We start from the raw sequence: 23,672 nt of genomic DNA on the forward strand, positions 1-23,672 counted from the left end.
GGATTGCCGCTGCTACAGGCACCAGAGACCTTGCGACCACAGCTACGAGCGGCCGCATCGACAATGGGGTTGGAGAACATGGTCCACTCGGACTCCATGTCTCCAACCTCCCCCGGGATCTGGGAGAAGCTCTCCCGGAGGTGGGAGTTGAAGACCTCACTGACAGAGGGTTCCGCCAGTCGTTCCCAGCAGATCCTCATGATACGTTTGGGCCTGCTAGGTCTGACCGGCTTCCTCCCCTCCCAGCGGATCCAACTCACCACCAGGTGGTGATAGGTCGACAGCTCTGCCCCTCTCTTTACTCGAGTGTCCAAGACACGTGGCTGAAGGTCAGATGATAAGACTACAAAGTCGATCATCGACCTCCGGCTTAGGGTGTCCTGGTGCCACGTGCACTTATGGACACCCTTGTGCTTGAACATGGTGTTTGTGATGGCCAAACTGTGACTAGCACAGAAGTCCAACAACTGAACACCACTCGGGTTCAGATCGGGGAGGCTGTGCTTCCCGATCACCCCCCTCCAGGTCTCACTGTCGCCGGAGAACAATGGAGACCCCAGTCGGAGCGCTATCTAGTACCCCTTCCAGGGACTGCAGGAAGGTTGGGTACTCTGCACTACTGCTCAGCCCGTAGGCCGAGACAACGGTGACCCGAAGGCGTAGGGACGCGACCCTCTTGTTCACCGGAGTGAACTCCAGCACATGGCGACTGAGCTGGGGAGCAATAAGCAGTGCGACCCCAGCTCTCCGCCTCTCCCCGTGGGCAGTGCCAGAAAAATGAAGCGTCCAGCTCCTCTCCAGGAGTTGGGTACCAGAGCCCAAGCTGTGCGTGGAGGTGAGGCTGACTATCTCTAGTCGGTATCTCTCAACCTCCCGCACAAGCTCAGGCTCCTTCCCCCCTAGGGAGGTGATATTCCACGTCCCAACAGTCAGGGGCTGTGAGCATGGACCGGGCCGCCAGGCCACCCGCCCTCGACCCCCACCCAGTCCTCTCTGCACCCGACCCCCATGGCCCCCTCTGCAGGTGGTGAACCCACAGGAGGTCGGGCCCACGTCGCTCTTTCGGGCTGAGCCCGGCCGGGCCCACGTGATTATTATTATTATTATTAAAAAAAAGTAAATCAATATTTTTTTTATATATATAAATTTGCAAAAATACCCCCCAAAAATAATATATATTTTTACCAAGTTGTTAATAATTTTGAGGGGGGAAAAATTAATTTCATCTGTTTTGGAATAAGGCATAACTTGAAAAAGTGATGTGCTGTGAGTACTTCCCCGATGTACTGCAGCATCATAAAACCACATGAACAAATGGTAAAATAAATGGACTGCAGTTATATAACACTTTTCCATCTGCATCAGACGCTCAAAGCACTTTACAAATAATTCCTCACATTCACCCTGATTTGAGGGTGCTGCCATACAAGGCGCTCACTACACAACAGGAGCAACTAGGGGATTAAAGACCTTGCCCAAGGGCCCTTAGTGATTTTCTAGTCAGGCTGGGATTTGAACCAAGGATCTTCTGGTCTCAAGCCCAACACCTTAACCACTAGACCATCACCTCCCCTAAGATCAACAAAAATGAACATAAAATGAAATGGGTGGAAAAAGTAGTTTGTGACAGTCATTTTAAGGAAATGCCAGCATAACTACTCCATACTTAATGATATTTATAGTGAAATAAATAATGGTACAATTGTTACATAATCATTAGACTCTATTCATTTGACAACAACATATTAAGATAGATAGATGCATTAGGATTTAGGTGGAAAATGGTGTCCAGTCCAAACCTGGAATCATAAAATGTAGGATTGGGATATCCACAGGGAAGCATTCTGGGTCTACGTCTATTTATAGAGGACATAAATGACATGACAGATTACTTAGACATTTGTTATTAAGTACCTTTTCCATCATTTTGTGTCAGTGATTTATTTATTTTATTGTTTTTTTGGTTTTTTTTTTAAGATGGTAGATGAGCTAGCAGAATGCATGCCCGTCTCCTTTTATGACACTTTCAGACAGCTTGTTATTGGTAGTCCAGTATGATTTAAACTTGTCATCCTAATGTTGTGGGGACCGCCTTTTTTCGAGGATCTCCGTTGTATGTGAGAACTCGACTGTGAAACGTGATGGAAAAACTTCACTGTGACATTCACAGAATCAAAATAAGTGTGTTCCGCGTTTCTGTTTGACACATCTCATAAGAGCCAATCAGAGACAAGATGAAGCATTGTGTGTGAAACTCTACAGAATAAATATTTAGGTACCCCTTTGATTTGAACAAGGCTTACCAAGTCTGAGTCCATAAGTAACAGTAGGCAATAGAAACGGGAGGCTGCCATTTAAAGAGGGAGTGTTGAGCAGCATTTAAATCTGCTGGGGTATTTCAGTCAACGGAAATGTTTTTTTACTTCTGCGTCATCTTCAGGCTGTGGGAATCTCTGGGTCTGGAGTTGGTCCCTGAGCTATGTTCACTGCTGATCGAAGATGTCACGCACCATGAGGAGGTGGTGCGATCTGCAGCAGCTGAAGCTTTGGCCAGTGCAGTGTCCCAGTACAGAGACCAATCTGCTGCGGTGCTCAGTCAACTCACTGAGATCTACCAGCACAAACTCTATGTGAGACCGCATCTTGGGCAAAACACTACTTTGCTTCTTATTAGAGAATAAATAAATAAATAAAGCGTCATTTCAATGTTGTTGTTGCAGAGATCGCCTCCTGTGCTTGATGCCCTCGGCAGAGTTATCTCTGAAGCGCCACCTGACCAATGGGAGGCCAGGTACGTGACCAACAGAAGGGTGTGTGCATTTATGAATACCTTTCTAAAGTTTTCTATAAGGTGTGTGTGTATATATATATATATATATATATATATATATATATATATATATATATATATTTTTTTTTTTTTTTTTGTATTTATATTTTCAGAAAACCTATTCTATTGGTGTTAAAATCAGTTGCTTAGAAATTTAGATAAAAATGCCCCCCACCAAAAAAACAACCACAATCAAATTTATTGACAAGTAAGTTCACACATACAAGGAATTTGATCTGGTGTTATTGGTACATAAACATTAAGAACGTAGTGTAATGGGACCATGCAAAAACAGGTAAGTACAGATGTACAGTACCTTCAGTGAAGGGATAACCAATCTGTGCTTTATCGTAGTGGGGGAGGGAGGCAGAGTAAGGTCTCTGGCATTTATGAGTCCAGCTACGGATGGAAAGAAGCTGTTTTTGTGTCTGATGGACCTCAGATTTCTGCCATAGGGGAGTGTGAAAAAAGTTTGTGTCCTGGGTGGGAGGGATCATTCACACTCTTGCTTGCTTACCTCAGGGTCCTGTAGGGATGGTAGACTGCAGTTGATCATCTTGTCTGCTTTATGGATGATATGCTGAAGTCTGCTCCTGTCCTTAGCAGTGGTGGCAGCGTACCAGACGGTAGAAGAAGAGATGATGGACTCAGTGATGGCAGTGTAGAAGTTCACCTTCATTGTTTTTGGCAGGTTGAACTTCCTCAGCTGCCACAGAAAGTACATCCTCTGCTGTGCTCTCTTGATGAGAGAGCTGACATTCAGCTCCTACTTCAGGTTCTGGGTGATGATGATCCCCAGGACTCCACAATGGTGCCGAGGGAGTCACAAAAGGGTGATGGGGGTGGCCAGGACTGGGTTCTTTCTGAAGTCAACAACCATCTACACTGTCTTTAGGGCGTTGAGCCCCAGGTTGTATTGTCTGCACCAGAACACCAGGTTATCGAACTCCCGTCTGTAGGCAGACTCGTCCCCATCAGAGATGTGTCCGATGAGGATCGTATCGTCTGCGAACTTCAGAAGCTTTACAGACTGTTGACTGGAGGTGCAGCTGTTGGTGTACAGAGAGAAGAGTAGAGGAGAAAGAATACTGCCTTGGGGGGATACAGTACTGATGGACCATGTGTCAGAGACATGCCCTCCCAGCTTCACATGCTGCTTCCTGTTACACAGGAAGTCAGTGATCTACCTACAGGTGGTGTCAGGCACACCAAGCTAAGAGAGCTTGTCCTGCAGCAGGGCCGGGATGATCGTATTGAAAGCAGAGCAGAGCTGAAGTCCACAAACAAAATCCTGGCGTAAGATGCTGGAGGATGAAGTGGAGGGCCATGTTGACAGCATCGTCTACTGACCTGTTGACTCTATGGGAACTTCAGGGGAACCAGGTGTGGGTCAGAGATGGTTTTGAGATGTGTGAGGAGAAGGCGCTCGAAGGTCTTCATCACCACAGAGGTCAGGGTGACAGGTCTGTAGTCATTATGTCCTGTAGTTCTTTGTTTTTTTGGGGATGAGGATGGTGGAGGTCTTGAAGCATGCTGGCACCTGACATGTCTCCAGTGAGGTGTTGAAAATATCTGTGGACGCCGGAGACAGTTGGTATGCCCAGTTCTTCAGCATGGATGGGGAGACAGAGTCAGGTCCAGTTTCTTTGCATGGGTCCTGTCTCTTGAGGAGCCTGTTGACATGTCTCTCATGAATGGAGAGAGGCGTGGTGGGGGAGGAGGTGGGGGTCTTTGCTGTGAGCAGTTATGTAGGGGAGCAGACCCCAGTTAGGGTGGGGGAGGAGATGCTGATGGGTTTGCGCTGAAGTTTCTATGTAGGCTCTCAGTTGTCCAGGTGGTTTCCATACTAGAGAAGTTTGAATCTTCGACTGGACTGGGTTGCTTGACGAGAGGACTTCTCTACAAGAGTCAAGACAGAAGTCAGAGTACCAGAGCAAGAATTTTAGCTGAGGAAGCTTCTGCGATTTGAAGCAAAACATCCTCGCGTCAAGCAACCCAGTCCAGTCGAAGATTCAAGCTTCTCTACTTTGTGCTGTCGATCGTCATGGGGAATGGTAATAGGACTGCCCCATTGTCTTTCAGATCTGCAGCAGAACTTGTTCAGCTGGTTGGGCAGACGAGGGTTTGGTTTGTAGTTTGTGATCTATCTGACTCCCTTACAGACAGAAGTTATTGATATAGAGTTATTGGTTAAGAACTGGTGTTGACGTACAGCCATTTAGCCTCCCTAACCGCCTTCCCATACCTGTACTTTGACTCTTTAAACCTGACCTTGTCCACACTCCTGAAAGCCTCCTCCTTCTGCAGCCTCATCTGTCTGAGTTTAGGGCTAAACCAGGGTTTGTCGTTGTTATACTTTACCGTGGTGCATGATGGTATGCAGCAGTCCTTAGCAGTTCTTATTTCATGTCCATGTGTCTACTCACTTGTAGACACATGGACATGAACTTGACATGAACTTCTCAAAGTCTTGATTGTTTATGTTAATGACTTTTGTTACCACTTATCATGGAGACTGATCCCCATCTGAATCTGGTTGATTGAAAAACTACTGCATGTTTTGTGTTGTGCGTTTAATCTCTTTCAGTGGTCCACAAAGGATTCTGTCACAGTTTGTTTTTCCTCCTGTCTTAGATGTGGTGTAGCTTTGGCTCTGAACAAGTTGGCGCAGTATTTGGATGAATCTCAGGTTACACCTCTCTTCCTCTTCTTTGTTCCTGATGCTTTGAACGATCGTCACGCTGAGGTGCGGCGCTGCATGTTAGATGCTGCCCTTTCGACTCTCAATGCACACGGAAAGGTATTGTTGGTTACACCCCCCCCCCTTTTTTTTTTTTTTGTCAGATAAGATAACATTTTTATAAATTAACATGTTAATGACACTGAGGAAAAATGTTATTTATTTATAGTAATCAACATGAAACACTTTGCATTTAACAGCACAGATGCCTGGTATGAACGTGATTCATGAGGAGTTTTAACAGATTGTGTGAACTGACTTTTAACAGCACTAATGGACCACATGATCGGAGAGTGTTTCATGAACATCTGTAGAGCAAAAATATATTTGGAGGCGTGATCTCCAAATGAACGTAGATTGGAGTCAGAATCTGTGGGATAGATGTCAGATTGTTACGCCTTCTGTTTAAAGCTGTGATGCAGACAGCTGCAGGAGTGTGTGTGACATATCAGCTGACTGTCAAGGGAACCTGCAAAAAAGTTCTTTTGCATTCTCCTAACTGGTTGCCTGAAATGGTGCTGCAGTAATAACATGGTACCTTTCTGAAACATTCAGATATTTTCAGCTTAAAGCACTATGTGGCCACACAAAAAACTTGGAGTGCTCTGGCAAAATGAAAAATTCAGGTCACTTACTGGGGACCTATTTTGGGAGCCAGCCTTCAAATGAACCCATTGAAAACCACTGATCCCACGTGGATTGATCATCGACCCCACATGGGCTTGATGAGGAAAAAAGCCACTAAAGACAAACGCGGCCTTCAGGTGGACAGCAGCAGGAATGACAGTCAGGTCATTCCAATGTCTTACATTACATGTCGAACACAAGCTATATTTGCTGTTGCTATATTTGTACATACTGTATGTTTTGAAATTTACATTTCCATTCTAAGTTATAAAAATGGTTTGTTAATATGGGTCATTGTGTTAATACAATATGTCAGAATGGAAGAAAAACTAACATCACACAGGTGAGATTAAGCTGACCAAGTGACACCAAACAAGGCAAAGTAAACAGCTTTTTAAGGTAAATTATGAAGGTAAAATTAAAAGTAGTCAAAAACGTCCAATTAGAACCTGGACTCTAGAGGGTTAATTCTTGACACAGTGTACCATAATTATATCCTGTCATGTACAGCGTGATGTAACACCAGGCATGGTGCAGTGAGAGGGAACCCCAGTGTTGTGTATGCCCTTCCTTTCCTACTGATGTTTACAAAATATAATAGCAATTAACTTCCAGAGTTTCACATGCACAGCATGAAGTCTGGCAGCCCACCAAACTTTCATAATACACTTTAACCACAGGCTGCCTTGTGTATTTTCAAAACACCGTTTGAAACAATGCTAACTATCGTTGGTGTCCACTGCAGTTATCCTAGAGTCCAAGAAATGTTGTTATTATCAGTGTATGACAGCAAGCAGATCATGTCACTGCAGAGGTTATCGTTGATGAATAACACAAATCTAACATTGGCTAAATTGCCGTGATGTCAGTGTCTTCTTTTTCTTGTAAATGTAATCCTTATGGGTCATGACGCCATGTGCAATATTAATATGTCCACAAATCGTGCAATAACAACTTATTTACAAATCCCAGCACTAGTGTCACCTTATCACATCTAAATTCCACTTCACATCTTGGAAATAAGATGCTCCTATTTTTAAATTCCAGTCATGTTTATATATGCATATATACTTACATATATGCGTGTGTGTGTGTGTGTGTGTGTGTATTTATATATATATATATATATATATATATATATATATATATATATATATATATATATATATATATATATATATATATATATATATATATATATATATATATATATAATACTATTTCTACCTCATTTTCTTATTTTATTGTATTGTTACAAGTATTTTTATTATTGCTTATCTTTGCACACGCTGTTTGATGCACATTTTCCTCTACTCGCACTCATCTTGTGTGTTTTTTAAGAGCTGACGTAACATGTGAATTTCTCCACTGTGAGGTCAATAAAGTCTTATCTTATGAAACATAATGGAATTTAGCAAACCTTTTGGTGCATTACCGCCAACAACTGGGCAGGAGTGTGTCGCAGCAGAATGACAACACAACAAAATACTGTAAAAAAAAAAAAAAAAAAAACAGCAGCCAAAAAACACAAAGAACTTGCTAGCTAGCCAAATAAAAAACTTAAGTTCTCTGCTTGGTGAAGTTCTTTCTCGGCAGTTAAAGCAAAAGAGACGGTGAATGAAGAAATTAAAGCCAGAGATTACCCTGTTCTGGAAGATTAGCTGCATCTGTTCAAAAATGCATCATGAAGAGAGAGAGAAAAAAGTAGATATGCCACATCGGTATGTAAATCACATTTATTTTTGAAATAATTGTGCTGTTTCTTCATGCAACAAGAAGCAAAACAAATGTAAATGGTGCATTATTTATTTACAACACAAATACCACGTCAGCCAGCAGAAGCTTGTAAGCTAATTGTTATTGAAAAATTGAGAGTAAACTGCTTTTTGTCACCACTACATTTTAAATCTCCTATACATTTTACAAGCGTTATAGTTTGTGTTACCTTAGCCCAGCTGTCATCCTCTTTGCTGTACTGACCGTCCCACAAATTCCCATCCAAGTAGAGTATAGAGTAATTTCAAGTACATTCCCTCTAATTATTCAAGACTGTTTTCTTTCAGTTTGAGAGTATGATTAATTAAAGAGGGGTTAGCTTAAAAAAATTCCTATTTTATCTGCTAAAACATGCAAAAAATATGTATTTCCCACTCATGAGTTTTTTTATAATTAAAAAAAAATCAATAAAATAAAAAATGATAAAGAACGCATTTGATTAGTCAGAAATGTTATGACATATGCGTATGGGGACCAAGCTTCCACTTTAATGTATCCATATTGAATTCTATGTTCAAGAGAGGGAGAGAATGTCGATAAGATGGACTGACAAATTTTTCACAAAGTTCAGGTACGATCAGCGTGACTGTCACAAACAGCGTCTGGGTCTAAAAATAGAGTCTGACTCACTCTCTTGTAGACACAGCCAAAAAAAAACAAATCTAACAAATGTTAAATGAATCTGTTCGGCATCCGTGAAAGAGGTGCCGAGCTTATGGCTTGTCCCACACGCTTACGTCACACTTCCGGTTTGAGTACACCGCCTCCAGCAGCAATTTATTTTTAGCTAATTTGGTTAGCACGATAATTATTAATAGAAAATACGAATTTTGAAAATAACTGCAAAAATAGTTTTAACACTTAGAATTACACTATTGTACTTTTTTTTTTTTTTTAACAAGAGGTCACTTTTAATTTCACTCATTCTCTAAGCCAGCACAGCGTTCTCATTCACATCATCTTGTTTTACGGTGGTTGGCATCCAGCTTAATGGTGCATTGCTGCCACCTTCTGTCCCAGAGTGTACATAACAGTCCCTCATTTGCCTCAGAACACATGAACAGCTTGTCAAGCATGTAGACAGTGCCATCTTGTGGTCATAGTTGATAATGAAATATAAGTTGCAGGACCAGACAAGTGTTTAAAAAATAGAGATGTATACTCTGGAAAACAGCGGAAAACTCCGGAAATCCCCATCTGGGTTTTTCCACAGAAGCTGCGTCAAAATTCTTCCATGAACGTGAGCTTGTGAGATTACTCCAGTAAACAAAAAACAAAGAAAAATGACACCTATTGGCAAAACTTATACATCTCAGAAAAGAAAAGCTTTAGTATTAGAAGAAAAGGTGAAGGTTATTCATTTGAATGTCCTACAGTACGTGTTTACAGTTGGATTTTTAAATAATGTATTTTTTTGTTTTTGGGAGGAGAGGTGTATAAGAGTGAGTCACTCTGTCTGTCCCTGAGACTTGAAGGCACATCTCCTCTGAAACCTTCTAAAAACTTTAAAGCACAGTTGTAGGAGTCCACATGAAGATAAATGGTTCCATCCAGTGTTCTCAAGGCAAGTTTTTTAATATATCATATTGTCATTTGCATGTATAAACAGAGCAGCCCCGTGTGGCTCTTCAGTACGGAGATTAACTTCTTTTTATCAAATTTCTCATCAGCATCGATTAGACCTCTAGTTTGGTTCTGGACTAAAGAAGCCATCTGAAAGTAAAGTGTCTCAGGATTTGACTTCAGAAGCCAGCATTTGGTTTGTGTTCCAGGACAATGTGAGTTCCCTGCTGCCAGTGTTTGAGGAGTTTCTGAAGAACGCCCCCCAGGATGCCAGCTACGACTCTGTCCGTCAGAGTGTGGTTATCCTCATGGGCTCCTTGGCCAAACATCTGGACAAAAGTGATCCAAAAGTCAAACCTATCGTGGCCAAGCTCATCACTGCACTCTCTACACCTTCACAACAGGTACGGAAATAAAGGCTGTAAGAGCACGTGTGCGTCCCCATTAGGGTTGGGTATCGAGAACCGGTTCTTTTTGTTAAGAAATTATTTGATCCACCGACATCAACAGCCTTTTTGCTTAATGATTCCCTTGTTGGTTCTTCAGAGTGGCTGTTGTTTTTGAGGGTGTTTGTCAGGAAAATCATCATTTCTCTACGTTGATTGCAGACCCTGCAGTGGGTCTGTAATCAACCTCTTCTGCAGCATCTCTGCTTGAAGCAATGAAGCAGTGCTCCGACCCACTGCTTCGTTTGTTTTCTGCTTTACTGCTTTTCAGAAGCAGCAAGTCCGCATCTTAACCCCTCTCAAAGCCATTAAAATGTCAATTGTGAGTGACTTTTGTGTGGATTAAAGTCAGTAACTGGGACTCTTGTCTTGTTGCGGACAAGAAATGCAAATTGTCCTCCGTTCCTTTCGCACAGCTCCAAACGCTACGCGGCTCTCTTCCGAGTCAAGTTAGACTCCAGTTGGAGTAACTTAATAACTGATGTTCAAACTGATAAACTTTATTGTTTTTGTGCAAATATTTACTCATTTTGAAATGGATGCCTACAACAGGTTTCAAAAAAGCTGGGACAGTGGTATGTTTACCACTGTGTTACATCACCTTCTAAAAACAATAGGCGTTTGGGAACAGAGGACACTAATTGTTGAAGCTTTGTAGGTGGTATTCTTTCCCATTCTTGCTTAATGTACAACTTCAGTTGTTCAGTCCGGGGTCTCTGTAGTCATATTTTGTGCTTCACACATTTTCAATGGGTGACGGGACTGGACTGCAGGCAGGCCAGTCCCTGAAATAATCAGGGACGTCCCTGAAAAAGACGTTGCTTGGATGGCAGCATGTGTTGCTCCAAAACCTGGATGTACCTTTCAGCATTGATGGTGCCATGACAGATGTGTAAGTTGCCCATACCATGGGCACTAACACACCTCCATACCATCACTTTTGAACTTTGCGCTGGTAATAGTCTGGATGGTCTTTTTCCTCTTTTGTCCAGAGGACACAACGTCCATGATTTCTAAAAACAATTTGAAATGTGGACTCATCAGACCACTGCACATTTTTCCACTTTGTGTCTGTCCATTTCAAATGAGCTCAGGCCCAGACAAGGCGGCAGCATTTCTGGATGTTGTTGATGTATGACTTTTGCTTTGCATGGTAGAGGTGATGTAACACAGTAGTAAGCATACCACTGTTCCAGCTTTTTTGAAATGTGTTGCAGGCATCCATTTCAAAATGAGCAGATATTTGCACAAAAACAATAAAGTTTATCAGTTTGAACATTAAATATCAATCAATCAATCAACTTTTTTCTTATATAGCACCAAATCACAACAAACAGTTGCCCCAAGGCGCTCCATATTGTAAGGCAAGGCCATACAATAATTATGAAAAACCCCAACGGTCAAAACGACCCCCTATGAGCAAGCACTTGGCCACAGTGGGAAGGAAAAACTCCCTTTTAACAGGAAGAAACCTCCAGCAGAACCAGGCTCAGGGAGGGGCAGTCTTCTGCTGAGACTGGTTGGGGCTGAGGGAAAGAACCAGAAAAAAGACATGCCGAGAAGGGGGGCAGAGATCGATCACTAATGATTAAATGCAGAGTGATGCATACGGAGCAAAAAGAGAAAGAAACAGTGCATCATGGGAACCCCCCCACAGTCTACGTCTAAAGCAACATAACCAAGGGATGGTCCAGGATCACCCGATCCAGCCCTAACTATAAGCCTTAGCAAAAAGGAAAGTTTTAAGCCTAATCTTAAAAGTAGAGAGGGTATCTGTCTCCCTGATCTGAATTGGGAGCTGGTTCCACAGGAGAGGAGCCTGAAAGCTGAAGGCTCTGCCTCCCATTCTACTCTTACAAACCCTAGGAACTACAAGTAAGCCCGCAGTCTGACAGCGAAGCGCTCTAATGGGGTAATATGGTACTACGAGGTCCCTAAGATAAGATGGGACCTGATTATTCAAAACCTTATAAGTAAGAAGAAGAATTTTAAATTCTATTCTAGAATTAACAGGAAGCCAATGAAGAGAGGCCAACACGGGTGAGATATGCTCTCTCCTGCTAGTCCCCGTCAGTACTCTAGCTGCAGCATTCTGAACCAACTGAAGGCTTTTTAGGGAACTTTTAGGACAACCTGATAATAATGAATTACAATAGTCCAGCCTAGAGGAAATAAATGCATGAATTAGTTTTTCAGCATCACTCTGAGACAAGACCTTTCTGATTTTAGAGATATTGCGTAAATGCAAAAAGGCAGTCCTACATATTTGTTTAATATGCGCTTTGAATGACATATCCTGATCAAAAATGACTCCAAGATTTCTCACAGTATTACTAGAGGTCAGGGTAATGCCATCCAGAGTAACGATCTGGTTAGACACCATGCTTCTAAGATTTGTGGGGCCAAGTACAATAACTTCAGTTTTATCTGAGTTTAAAAGCAGGAAATTAGAGGTCATCCATGTCTTATGTCTGTAAGACAATCCTGCAGTTTAGCTAATTGGTGTGTATCCTCTGGCTTCATGGATAAATAAAGCTGGGTATCATCTGCGTAACAATGAAAATTTAAGCAATGCCGTCTAATAATACTGCCTAAGGGAAGCATGTATAAAGTGAATAAAATTGGTCCTAGCACAGAACCTTGTGGAACTCCATAATTAACTTTAGTCTGTGAAGAAGATTCCCCATTTACATGAACAAACTGTAATCTATTAGACAAATATGATTCAAACCACCGCAGCACAGTGCCTTTAATACCTATGACATGCTCTAATCTCTGTAATAAAATTTTATGGTCAACAGTATCAAAAGCAGCACTGAGGTCCAACAGAACAAGCACAGAGATAAGTCCACTGTCCGAAGCCATAAGAAGATCATTTGTAACCTTCACTAATGCTGTTTCTGTACTATGATGAATTCTAAAACCTGACTGAAACTCTTCAAATAGACCATTCCTCTGCAGGTGATCAGTTAGCTGTTTTACAACTACCCTCTCAAGAATCTTTGAGAGAAAAGGAAGGTTGGAGATTGGCCTATAATTAGCTAAGATAGCTGGGTCAAGTGATGGCTTTTTAAGTAATGGTTTAATTACTGCCACCTTAAAGGCCTGTGGTACATAACCAACTAACAAAGATAGATTGATCATATTTACGATTGAAGCATTAAATAATGGTAGGACTTCCTTGAGCAGCCTGGCAGGAATGGGGTCTAATAAACATGTTGATGGTTTAGATGAAGTAACTAATGAAAATAACTCAGACAGAACAATCGGAGAGAAAGAGTCTAACCAAATACCGGCATCACTGAAAGCAGCCAAAGATAACGATACATCTTTGGGATGGTTATGAGTAATTTTTTCCTCTAATAGTCAAAATTTTGTTAGCAAAGAAAGTCATGAAGTCATTACTAGTTAAAGTTAATGGAATACTCAGCTCAATAGAGCTCTGACTCTTTGTCAGCCTGGCTACAGTGCTGAAAAGAAACCTGGGGTTGTTGTTATTTTCTTCAATTACTGATGAGTAGAAAGATGTCCTAGCTTTACGGAGGGCTTTTTTATAGAGCAACAAACTCTTTTTCCAGGCTAAGTGAAGATCTTCTAAATTAGTGAGACGCCATTTCCTCTCCAACTTACGGGTTATCTGCTTTAAGCTACGAGTTTGTGAGTTATACCACGGAGTCAGACACTTCTGATTTAAAGCTCTCTTTTTCAGAGGAGATACAGCATCCAAAGTTGTCTTCAATGAGGATGTAAAACTATTGACGAGATACTCTAACTCCCTTACAGAGTTTAGGTAGCTACTCTGCTCTGTGTTGGTATATGACATTAGAGAACATAAAGAAGGAATCATATCCTTAAACCTAGTTACAGCGCTTTCTGAAAGACTTCTAGTGTAATGAAACTTATTCCCCACTGCAGGGTAGTCCATCAGGGTAAATGTAAATGTTATTAAAAAATGATCAGACAGAAGGGAGTTTTCAGGGAATACTGTTAAGTCTTCTATTTCCATACCATAAGTCAGAACATGATCTAAAATATGATTAAAGTGGTGGGTGGACTCATTTACTTTTTGAGCAAAGCCGATAGAGTCTAATAATAGATTAAATGCAGTGTTGAGGCTGTCATTCTCAGCATCTGTGTGGATGTTAAAATCGCCCACTATAATTATCTTATCTGAGCTAAGCACTAAGTCAGACAAAAGGTCTGAAAATTCACAGAGAAACTCACAGTAACGACCAGGTGGACGATAGATAATAACAAATAAAACTGGTTTTTGGGACTTCCAATTTGGATGGACAAGACTAAGAGACAAGCTTTCAAATGAATTAATGCACTGTCTAGATTTTTGATTAATTAATAAGCTGGAATGGAAGATTGCTGCTAATCCTCCACCCCGGCCCGTGCTACGAGCATTCTGACAGTTAGTGTGACTCGGGGGTGTTGACTCCTTTAAACTAACATATTCATCCTGCTGTAACCAGGTTTCTGTTAGGCAGAATAAATCAATATGTTGATCAATTATTATATCATTTACCAACAGGGACTTAGAAGAGAGAGACCTAATGTTTAATAGACCACATTTAACTGTTTTAGTCTGTGGTGCAATTGAAGGTGCTATATTATTTTTTCTTTTTGAATTTTTATGCTTAAATAGATTTTTGCTGGTTATTGGTGGTCTGGGAGCAGGCACCGTCTCTATGGGGATGGGTTAATGAGGGGATGGCAGGGGGAGAGAAGCTGCAGAGAGGTGTATAAGACCACAGCTCTGCCTCCTGGTCCCAACGCTAGACAGTCACAGTTTGGAGGATCCAAAAAAATTGGCCAGATTTCTAGAAATGAGAGCTGCTCCCTCTAAAGTGGGATGGATGCCGTCTCTCCTAACAAGACCAGGTTTTCCCCAGAAGCTTTGCCAATTATCAATGAAGCCCACCTCATTTTTTGGACACCACTCAGACAGCCAGCAATTCAAGGAGAACATGCGGCTAAACATGTCACTCCCGGTCTGATTGGGGAGGGGCCCAGAGAAAACAACAGAGTCCGACATTGTTTTTGCAAAGTTACACACCGATTTAATGTTAATTTTAGTGACCTCCGATTGGCGTTACCGAGTGTCATTACTGCCGACGTGAATTACAATCTTACCAAATTTACGCTTAGCCTTAGCCAGCAATTTCAAATGTCCTTCGATGTCGCCTGCTCTGGCCCCCGGAAGACAATTGACTATGGTTGCTGGTGTCGCTAACTTCACATTTCTCAAAACAGAGTCGCCAATAACCAGAGTTTGATCCTCGGCGAGTGTATCGTCGAGTGGGGAAAAACGGTTAGAGATGTGAACGGGTTGACGGTGTACACGGGGCTTCTGTTTAGGGCTACGCTTCCTCCTCACAGTCACCCAGTCAGCCTGCTTTCCCGGCTGCCCGGGATCTGCCAGGGGGGAACTAACGGCGGCTAAGCTACCTTGGTCCGCACCGACTACAGGGGCCTGGCTAGCTGTAGAATTTTCCACGGTGCGGAGCCGAGCCTCCAATTCGCCCAGCCTGGCCTCCAAAGCTACGAATAAGCTACACTTATTACAAGTACCATTACTGCTAAAGGAGGCCGAGGAATAACTAAACATTTCACACCCAGAGCAGAAAAGTACGGGAGAGACAGGAGAAGCCGCCATGCTAAATCGGCTAAGAGCTAGTAGTTGCGCTAAGCTAGCGGATTCCTAAAAACACACAAAGTGAATGTTGTGCAAATAATCCAGAGGTGATTCAGCAGAAGGAGTGCCCCAATCAAGGCACCAAACAGGCCATGAAGCAGCACAGGCAACGCACGACAACAGCGAACGCACGACAACGGTGCTAAAATAAAATAAAAATAAAAAAAATAAAAACGAAAGCGTTAGCAAGCTAGTTAGCTTGCCAACGCTAATGAAAGTTAGCTGATAAAAGTGCTCCGTCGCGATGTTTCGACCGTTAGAGGTCTTCCTTAGGCGTTGGAGCACAGTAAAAAAGTAAAAAAAAAAAATAAAAAGGTAAAAAAGTAAAAAAGTCTTGAAAAAGACTGTTAGTTCAAGTCCAAAGCAGCAGGTAGCAGTCTCTGTGTAAACAGTCCCAACAGAGAGCCAAAATTCTGATCAGTTAGTACAGTTGCCTGAAACACACAGCTCAGATACTGGCACAGGTGGACGCTGGACACTTACTGCACGCAAATATCTTGTCTTTGTGGTGTATTCAGTTGAATATAGGTTGAAGAGGATTTGCAGATCATTGTATTCTGTTTTTATTTACATTTTACACAACGTCCCACCTTCATTGGAATTGAGGTTGTACTAGTCATGAATAAACATGTTAGACCACCCTGGGAATTTCACCCAGAGAATTCTCTCCAGTCAAATCAACTCCGATGTTAGGCACACAGGTCCTTTGCAAACCAGGCAGAGTAGGAGGTTCATTTACAAAGCAGAACCTATTGAAACTGGTTTATTATAAAAAGAAACAGCAATTTATAAAACATTCAAAATAGTTCAATAGTCCCCATCTGCAGGTGGCCTCTCTGAACACCAGAGGGCACCATCGCACCACTCACGTTACTATCAAATGCTCTGGGAACCAAAAAGAAACTTTCCATAATAACGTTTCAAGAACTTTACAGGTAACATTCTGATAACATTTGACAAGTGTTCATATACTGTTTTGGAAGTTTTATTTTGTTAGCTGGGTAACTGGTAGCGCTCCACCTCCCGCACAAGCCCCCCCCCCCCCCCGTCACGTTCATAGGGCCACACAAACCTCTTCACCATGATAAGGTGGTGGTTCCTGGAGAGGAGTGTAAATTATGCCCAAGTAATTAATATTCGCTATGTCTGTGCTTGTGTATATATTGTGTCTCTGTATGTTTGGATACACTTTTAAAGGCCGTGTTGTCCGTTAAGCTCCAGGTGTGTTTCATCATGTTAGGATGTGCTGCTAAAGCTGTGACTTCAAAATAACACCATTAAATGTTAAACACTCATTCAGGTTCAGGAGTCTGTTGCGAGCTGTTTACCGCCGCTGGTCCCTGCGATCAAGGAGGATGCTGCAGGAATCGTCCGGAACCTCCTGCAGCTGCTGCTGGAGAGCGACAAGTATGCTGAGAGAAAGGGAGCGGCGTACGGATTGGCCGGTTTAGTTAAGGGCCTTGGAATCTTGGCACTCAAACAGCAGGACATCATGGCCACGCTGACTGATGCCATTCAGGACAAGAAAAACTTCAGGAGGAGGGAAGGTGAGGGAGCAAGGTCCAAGCTGTACACTGTGGTTCTGGAACGAAATCCGTCACTTCTCTCACGTTGCTGTATATTAATTGTTTGTGTAGTTCTGTCAATTCCTGCATGTGTAGAAGAGCTGGAAAGCACCGTTCTCTGACGTTCTTGTTCCCTCTGTCAGGAGCGCTCTTTGCCTTTGAGATGCTGTGTAACATGCTGGGGAAACTGTTCGAGCCCTATGTTGTGCACGTGCTGCCTCATCTCCTGCTCTGCTTTGGGGATGGCAACCAGTACGTCAGAGAGGTGAGCTTGAATAACAGTGTTTGTGGGAGTCCAGCGTTCAGCTACTCTGTAAATTTATCACACTGTTTAAATTCTCAGAGGCTGATCCACTGTGTTCCCTTTATAACAGAGCAGGTTTTTGTCAACTGGTTGATAGCACGTGTGTAGAATTTAAAATCCACAAACAAGCTGCCTTTCTAGGTCTTAGAAAATGGTTCACTTGAAGATATAGTGAGATGTGTCAGACCTCGTTGCTCAGAACGTCTGACTGTTCCTCAGGCTGCAGATGACTGTGCCAAGGCTGTGATGAGGAACCTGAGTGCCCACGGAGTGAAGCTGGTCCTTCCCTCCCTGCTGGTTGCCTTGGAGGAAGAGTCCTGGAGGACAAAAGCAGGTGAGAAGCACCTAATGTCACCCTTTTTTTAACATTATTGACTCGAGACATTCTGGCAACTTACAGGAAGTAAATGAAGTGTGTTAATTAGTGCAGGTGGCCACCTGAGCTAATTAACATGTGGGGAGGGGAAGAGGGAGACGATTGAGCCCAACCTCAAGCAATTTGTCTATCTCAGCCATATAAGGACTCCAACATTCTGATCATTGAGTACAGAAATTCTGCTGCCCTGCCCACCTTCACTGCAGAGAGATGTGCTGATTTAGACAACACTTTGGACAGTTTTCACAAAGAAAAACTGTATTGTCTGCAGTAGGGTGTACTCCACGTCTCACCCTGTGATGGCTGGTATAGGCTCCCACCCCCGTGACCCTTGATTGGAGTACGCAAGTATAGAAGATGAATGAATCTGCGTTGAATTTTAATTATAGTTAAAACTGTAGCGGGTTCAGGGTGGCACAGTGGCTTAGTGGTTAGCACTGTTGCCTCACAATGAGAAGGTTTCAGGTTTGCTATCCACCTGGTCCTTTCTGTGTGAAGTTTGCATGTTCTCCCGTGTTTATGTGCATTTCCTCCAGGTGCTTCGGCTTCCCCCACTTCCAAAGACAATCAGGTTTAAGTGAATTGGTGACTCTACATTGACCGTAGGTGTGTATGCGAGTGTGAATGTGTTTGTCTACGTAGTACAGCAGGTAAATGCATATCTCATAAGAATCTTTCATTTTGTGATATAAGCACCAAGTTCATCCCAAATTTGGTGGTAGCCATATCCTTTGGCTAAACACTAGTCCTCACTGCTTACCTAACTCTTACTTACGGGGCCATGCAGTTGCTTATGCACAGCAATGGTCATGTGTCACTGAAACTGACTGATCCTCATCATTGGGTATTCTGTAATATGAAAATATAACCAGGCTTGAGGAGTAACAGAATACATGTAGCGGCGTTATGTAATTAGGATACAAAAAAAGGTAACTGTATTCCGCTACAGTTACAGAAAAAAGACGTATTCAGATTACAGGTATATTTAGTAAAAATGGGGATTAGTTCGCAGGATTACAATTTTAATACATTTTATGATATTATCTGTATATAATATATTTGTTTTCTTTGAAACGAAAACGTGGACAGCATGACGTCTCCTAACCGGACAAAATATTGATGAAGTACCCGGAAGTTAATGCATTTTCAATGGAGATTCGCGACTGAACACACTCAGAAAAATGCTCGCAAAATACGTGTTAAAAATGCCATTTTGACCTGGATATCGAGCCAGTAAAATTAAATTACATTAAATTATGTCAGGAAAGTATTAAACTTACTCTGACACACACATTCCCAAATATTAGTGTTGAAAGTTACACAGAGCTGCGCTGTTCAAGCTGCTGAGCTGAGGCATCCTGCTGCAGCTGTTGCTATGTTCAACGCAGCACGGCTCCTAAAACCATTACAATATAGGTTTATGCCTAGGTATTAAAGGCACTGCGCTGCGGTGGTTTGAATCATATTTGTCTAATAGATTACAATTTGTTCATGTAAATGGGGAATCTTCTTCACAGACTAAAGTTAATTATGGAGTTCCACAAGGTTCTGTGCTAGGACCAATTTTATTCACTTTATACATGCTTCCCTTAGGCAGTATTATTAGACGGTATTGCTTAAATTTTCATTGTTACGCAGATGATACCCAGCTTTATCTATCCATGAAGCCAGAGGACACGCACCAATTAGCTAAACTGCAGGATTGTCTTACAGACATAAAGACATGGATGACCTCTAATTTCCTGCTTTTAAACTCAGATAAAACTGAAGTTATTGTACTTGGCCCCACAAATCTTAGAAACATGGTGTCTAACCAGATCCTTACTCTGGATGGCATTACCCTGACCTCTAGTAATACTGTGAGAAATCTTGGAGTCATTTTTGATCAGGATATGTCATTCAAAGCGCATATTAAACAAATATGTAGGACTGCTTTTTTGCATTTACGCAATATCTCTAAAATCAGAAAGGTCTTGTCTCAGAGTGATGCTGAAAAACTAATTCATGCATTTATTTCCTCTAGGCTGGACTATTGTAATTCATTATTATCAGGTTGTCCTAAAAGTTCCCTAAAAAGCCTTCAGTTAATTCAAAATGCTGCAGCTAGAGTACTGACAGTGACTAGCAGGAGAGAGCATATCTCACCCATATTGGCCTCTCTTCATTGGCTTCCTGTTAATTCTAGAATAGAATTTAAAATTCTTCTTCTTACTTATAAGGTTTTGAATAATCAGGTCCCATCTTATCTTAGGGACCTCGTAGTACCATATCACCCCAATAGAGCGCTTCGCTCTCAGACTGCAGGCTTACTTGTAGTTCCTAGGGTTTGTAAGAGTAGAATGGGAGGCAGAGCCTTCAGCTTTCAGGCTCCTCTCCTGTGGAACCAGCTCCCAATTCAGATCAGGGAGACAGACACCCTCTCTACTTTTAAGATTAGGCTTAAAACTTTCCTTTTTGCTAAAGCTTATAGTTAGGGCTGGATCAGGTGACCCTGAACCATCCCTTAGTTATGCTGCTATAGACGTAGACTGCTGGGGGGTTCCCATGATGCACTGTTTCTTTCTCTTTTTGCTCTGTATGCACCACTCTGCATTTAATCATTAGTGATCGATCTCTGCTCCCCTCCACAGCATGTCTTTTTCCTGGTTCTCTCCCTCAGCCCCAACCAGTCCCAGCAGAAGACTGCTCCTCCCTGAGCCTGGTTCTGCTGGAGGTTTCTTCCTGTTAAAAGGGAGTTTTTTCCTTCCCACTGTAGCCAAGTGCTTGCTCACAGGGTGTCGTTTTGACCGTTGGGGTTTTACATAATTATTGTATGGCCTTGCCTTACAATATAAAGCGCCGTGTGGCAACTGTTTGTTGTGATTTGGCGCTATATAAAAAAATTGATTGATTGATATATATATATTTTTTTTTTTTATTTTTTTTTTACACCTATCCTTTATTAACCGAGTTTCATTCATGAAGTCAGTGGTGTGGGTACACATCTCTATGTATGGGTGTGACTGTGAGCGGCACAGCGCGGGTCATTATAATCTAATTATTTTAAGATGCAAATTAAAAAAAATCCCCAGTCTTGTCGAACAATTTTAATCACTAACGACAAGTATTTTAACTAGACATTGGTCTAGCAGTGGAAAATATCAACTGGACATAAGTGAAGAGTTAATGGTCTGTGTCATCGGGCAACACAGGTACGGCAGGAGACATACAGCTGTTTATCATCCAAATATCACAGACAAAGTGACTAGAAGAACCAAAACCACTTACTTATAGAAGGAAATATCGTCTCCCTTGTTCCTCCGTTTGTGGTTTTGCCAACATGGGCAGCTTTTCGGCATATTCCACCTGTTTCTTGAACTTCTATGCACGCAAATCACTAACTTGCCTGGAATTAAAATGACGACCATGCCTCCTTACTGACAGTATTTACTTAATGGTTTTCATTATCATTATGCTTTTGTTCTTATTTTGAAAGTTCAATAATCCAATCCAATCCACTTTATTTTTAAAGCACATTTAAACAGACTCGAGTCTCCAAAGTGCTGCACAGCAAAAACATAGACACGCAAAATAGTAATAATAACAATAATAACAGTAAAATAGATAAGATAAAATAATGCATAAATAAATAAAACCATGATGAAACAATACATTTCAATAAAATAAAAATAAAATAAGACACAAGGACCGTACAACTCATGCGGTGTTAAAAGCCAAGGAATAAAAGTGGGCCTTAAGACGGGACTTAAAACACTCCACAGTGGGAGCAGATCGGACGTGTAGGGGCAGAGTGTTCCAGAGTCTGGGACCAACCACGGAGAAGGCTCTGTCCCCTCGAGTTTTAAGTCTCGTCCTAGGCACCATGAGCTGGGACTGGCCCTCGGACCTCAGAGCTCGTGCTGGAGTGTAAACCTGGAGGCAGTTGATGATATATTGCGGGGCCAGTCCATTCAGAGCTTTAAAAACAAACAAAAGTATCTTAAAATCAATTCTGAAACGTACAGGGAGCCAGTGCAGAGAAGCCAAAATTGGGATAATGTGCTCACGCTTTCTGGCCCCTGTTAAAAGTCAGTGGACTGATATGTTAAACATGGTGCGAATGCTATGTGAAAGACTAAAGTAAGATCATTTTATGTTTACTGAACAAGTAGCAGAATTTTTTTGTTTGTTTTGTATATTGTTCTGCAAGCCACTTTTAATTACAAATTCATCCGCACACCGCCTGAGTTTTCATTATCCTTAATTTGTTTGGCATTTTTTGTTGAAAATTTAGCAGGTGAACACTGGGTGTGTTTAAAACAATATTGTGGGTGCTCTTAATTCATAATGTGAAGTAAAACAGAGCATGCCATGTAAAAGAAGGTTTTATTTTTGCTTAATAAACTGTACTGTGTGGTCAAGACTATTTCTATTTACCGTAGTTTCTTTTGTCTGTATTAGCATATTTGATATTGGAGTAATCCAGAAGTAATTGAAAGTAATCAAATTACATTTCTTTAATATTATGGTACTTGGATTACGTTACTGACTACATTTTTCAACAGGTAACTAGTAACTGTATCAGAATACATTTTTAAAGTAACCCTCACAACCCTGAATATAACACAATGCTAAAATACTCTTGGCTGTATGAGCATAAAAATATGAAGCAGAATGTGACCTTTTGACTCCTTAAAATAGGTCAAGCTTAGCCATCTTTGAACTTGTCTAAGGTCTGTGTCCCAAGAACGTTCCCTGTGAATTTGAAGACCCTGGCAGTAATTGGATGGGACTTATGCTGAGCACAGACAGACGGATGGACCGATGGATGCAAAGATTTCGCAATACCCAATTGCCGTATTTGTGTATTTTTCTGTGATAAGTTTTCTTTCTTTTTTCTCTGTAATGATAAAGCTTTGCAGGACGGATTACTTAAATAATGAGAACATCACTTAACTTTAGCTTTTGTTTCCTTGAGAGCTTCTGTTTTTCCTGAGGTTTTTTTTTGTGTGGGGGTGGGGGGGGGACGAAACTGGGTGAAACACTATATTTCTTTAATTCCTTGTTTTGAGCAGTGGTGACTGGGCGTCTGGCCTGTTTTTTCACTGTGGTATTTATAGTGAGGTTTTGAGTCCCAGGCTGATGAGCAGTACTGCTGAGCTCACGAGCACCATTAAAATCTTGAGGATACCCACCCCTGGATGCCCAGTGTGGCTTTCATGATGAAATGTGCAATGATGAAGACATGTTTGGTAGAGACAGTATCACCTCATGACTAAGTCCAGCTATGAAAGAGAGCACTCAGTGGTCCAGATCCCACCTGTCTTACCTTCTGCTGCTGCTGTGGCCTCACACCAGCCGTCTCTTTCCTCCAGGCTCGGTGGAGTTACTGGGTGCCATGGCTTACTGTGCGCCCAAACAGCTGTCCTCCTGCCTGCCCAGCATCGTGCCAAAACTGACAGAGGTGCTGACAGACTCCCATGTGAAGGTGCAAAAAGCCGGTCAGCAGGCTCTGCGACAGATCGGCTCCGTTATCCGCAACCCTGAAATCCTGGGTAAGACTTAGATCCTAGGCAGGAAAAGACCAATGTAGTATGTGGTTTGGACATAGAATAACACAGTTTAAGATGCTGCCAATAAAGAATTGTAGCACACAAGTTCTCAGAGTCCAGGCTGAAAGACGACATGTTTAGCCTGAGTTGGTTTGTATAAACCTGGTATGACAGGATGTATTTTCACTTAACACTTGTAAGTGGTCCCAGTCT

The 23,672-nt window shown here is 42.0% G+C and overlaps 1 protein-coding gene across 1 annotated transcript in view; it reads left to right on the forward strand.

Annotated features, from left to right (window-relative positions):
• Window positions 1–23,672, forward strand: part of gcn1 (GCN1 activator of EIF2AK4) — a 194,863-nt gene that overhangs the window by 76,287 nt on the left and 94,904 nt on the right. The window contains 8 exon segments of the mRNA XM_034169713.1: window positions 2,441–2,630; window positions 2,721–2,791; window positions 5,465–5,630; window positions 9,746–9,940; window positions 16,984–17,230; window positions 17,392–17,513; window positions 17,772–17,886; window positions 23,283–23,462. Of these exon segments, the coding sequence (XP_034025604.1) occupies window positions 2,441–2,630; window positions 2,721–2,791; window positions 5,465–5,630; window positions 9,746–9,940; window positions 16,984–17,230; window positions 17,392–17,513; window positions 17,772–17,886; window positions 23,283–23,462 (1,286 nt within the window).

This window comes from Thalassophryne amazonica, chromosome 5, assembly GCF_902500255.1.
Source record: "Thalassophryne amazonica chromosome 5, fThaAma1.1, whole genome shotgun sequence".
NCBI lineage: Eukaryota > Metazoa > Chordata > Actinopteri > Batrachoidiformes > Batrachoididae > Thalassophryne > Thalassophryne amazonica.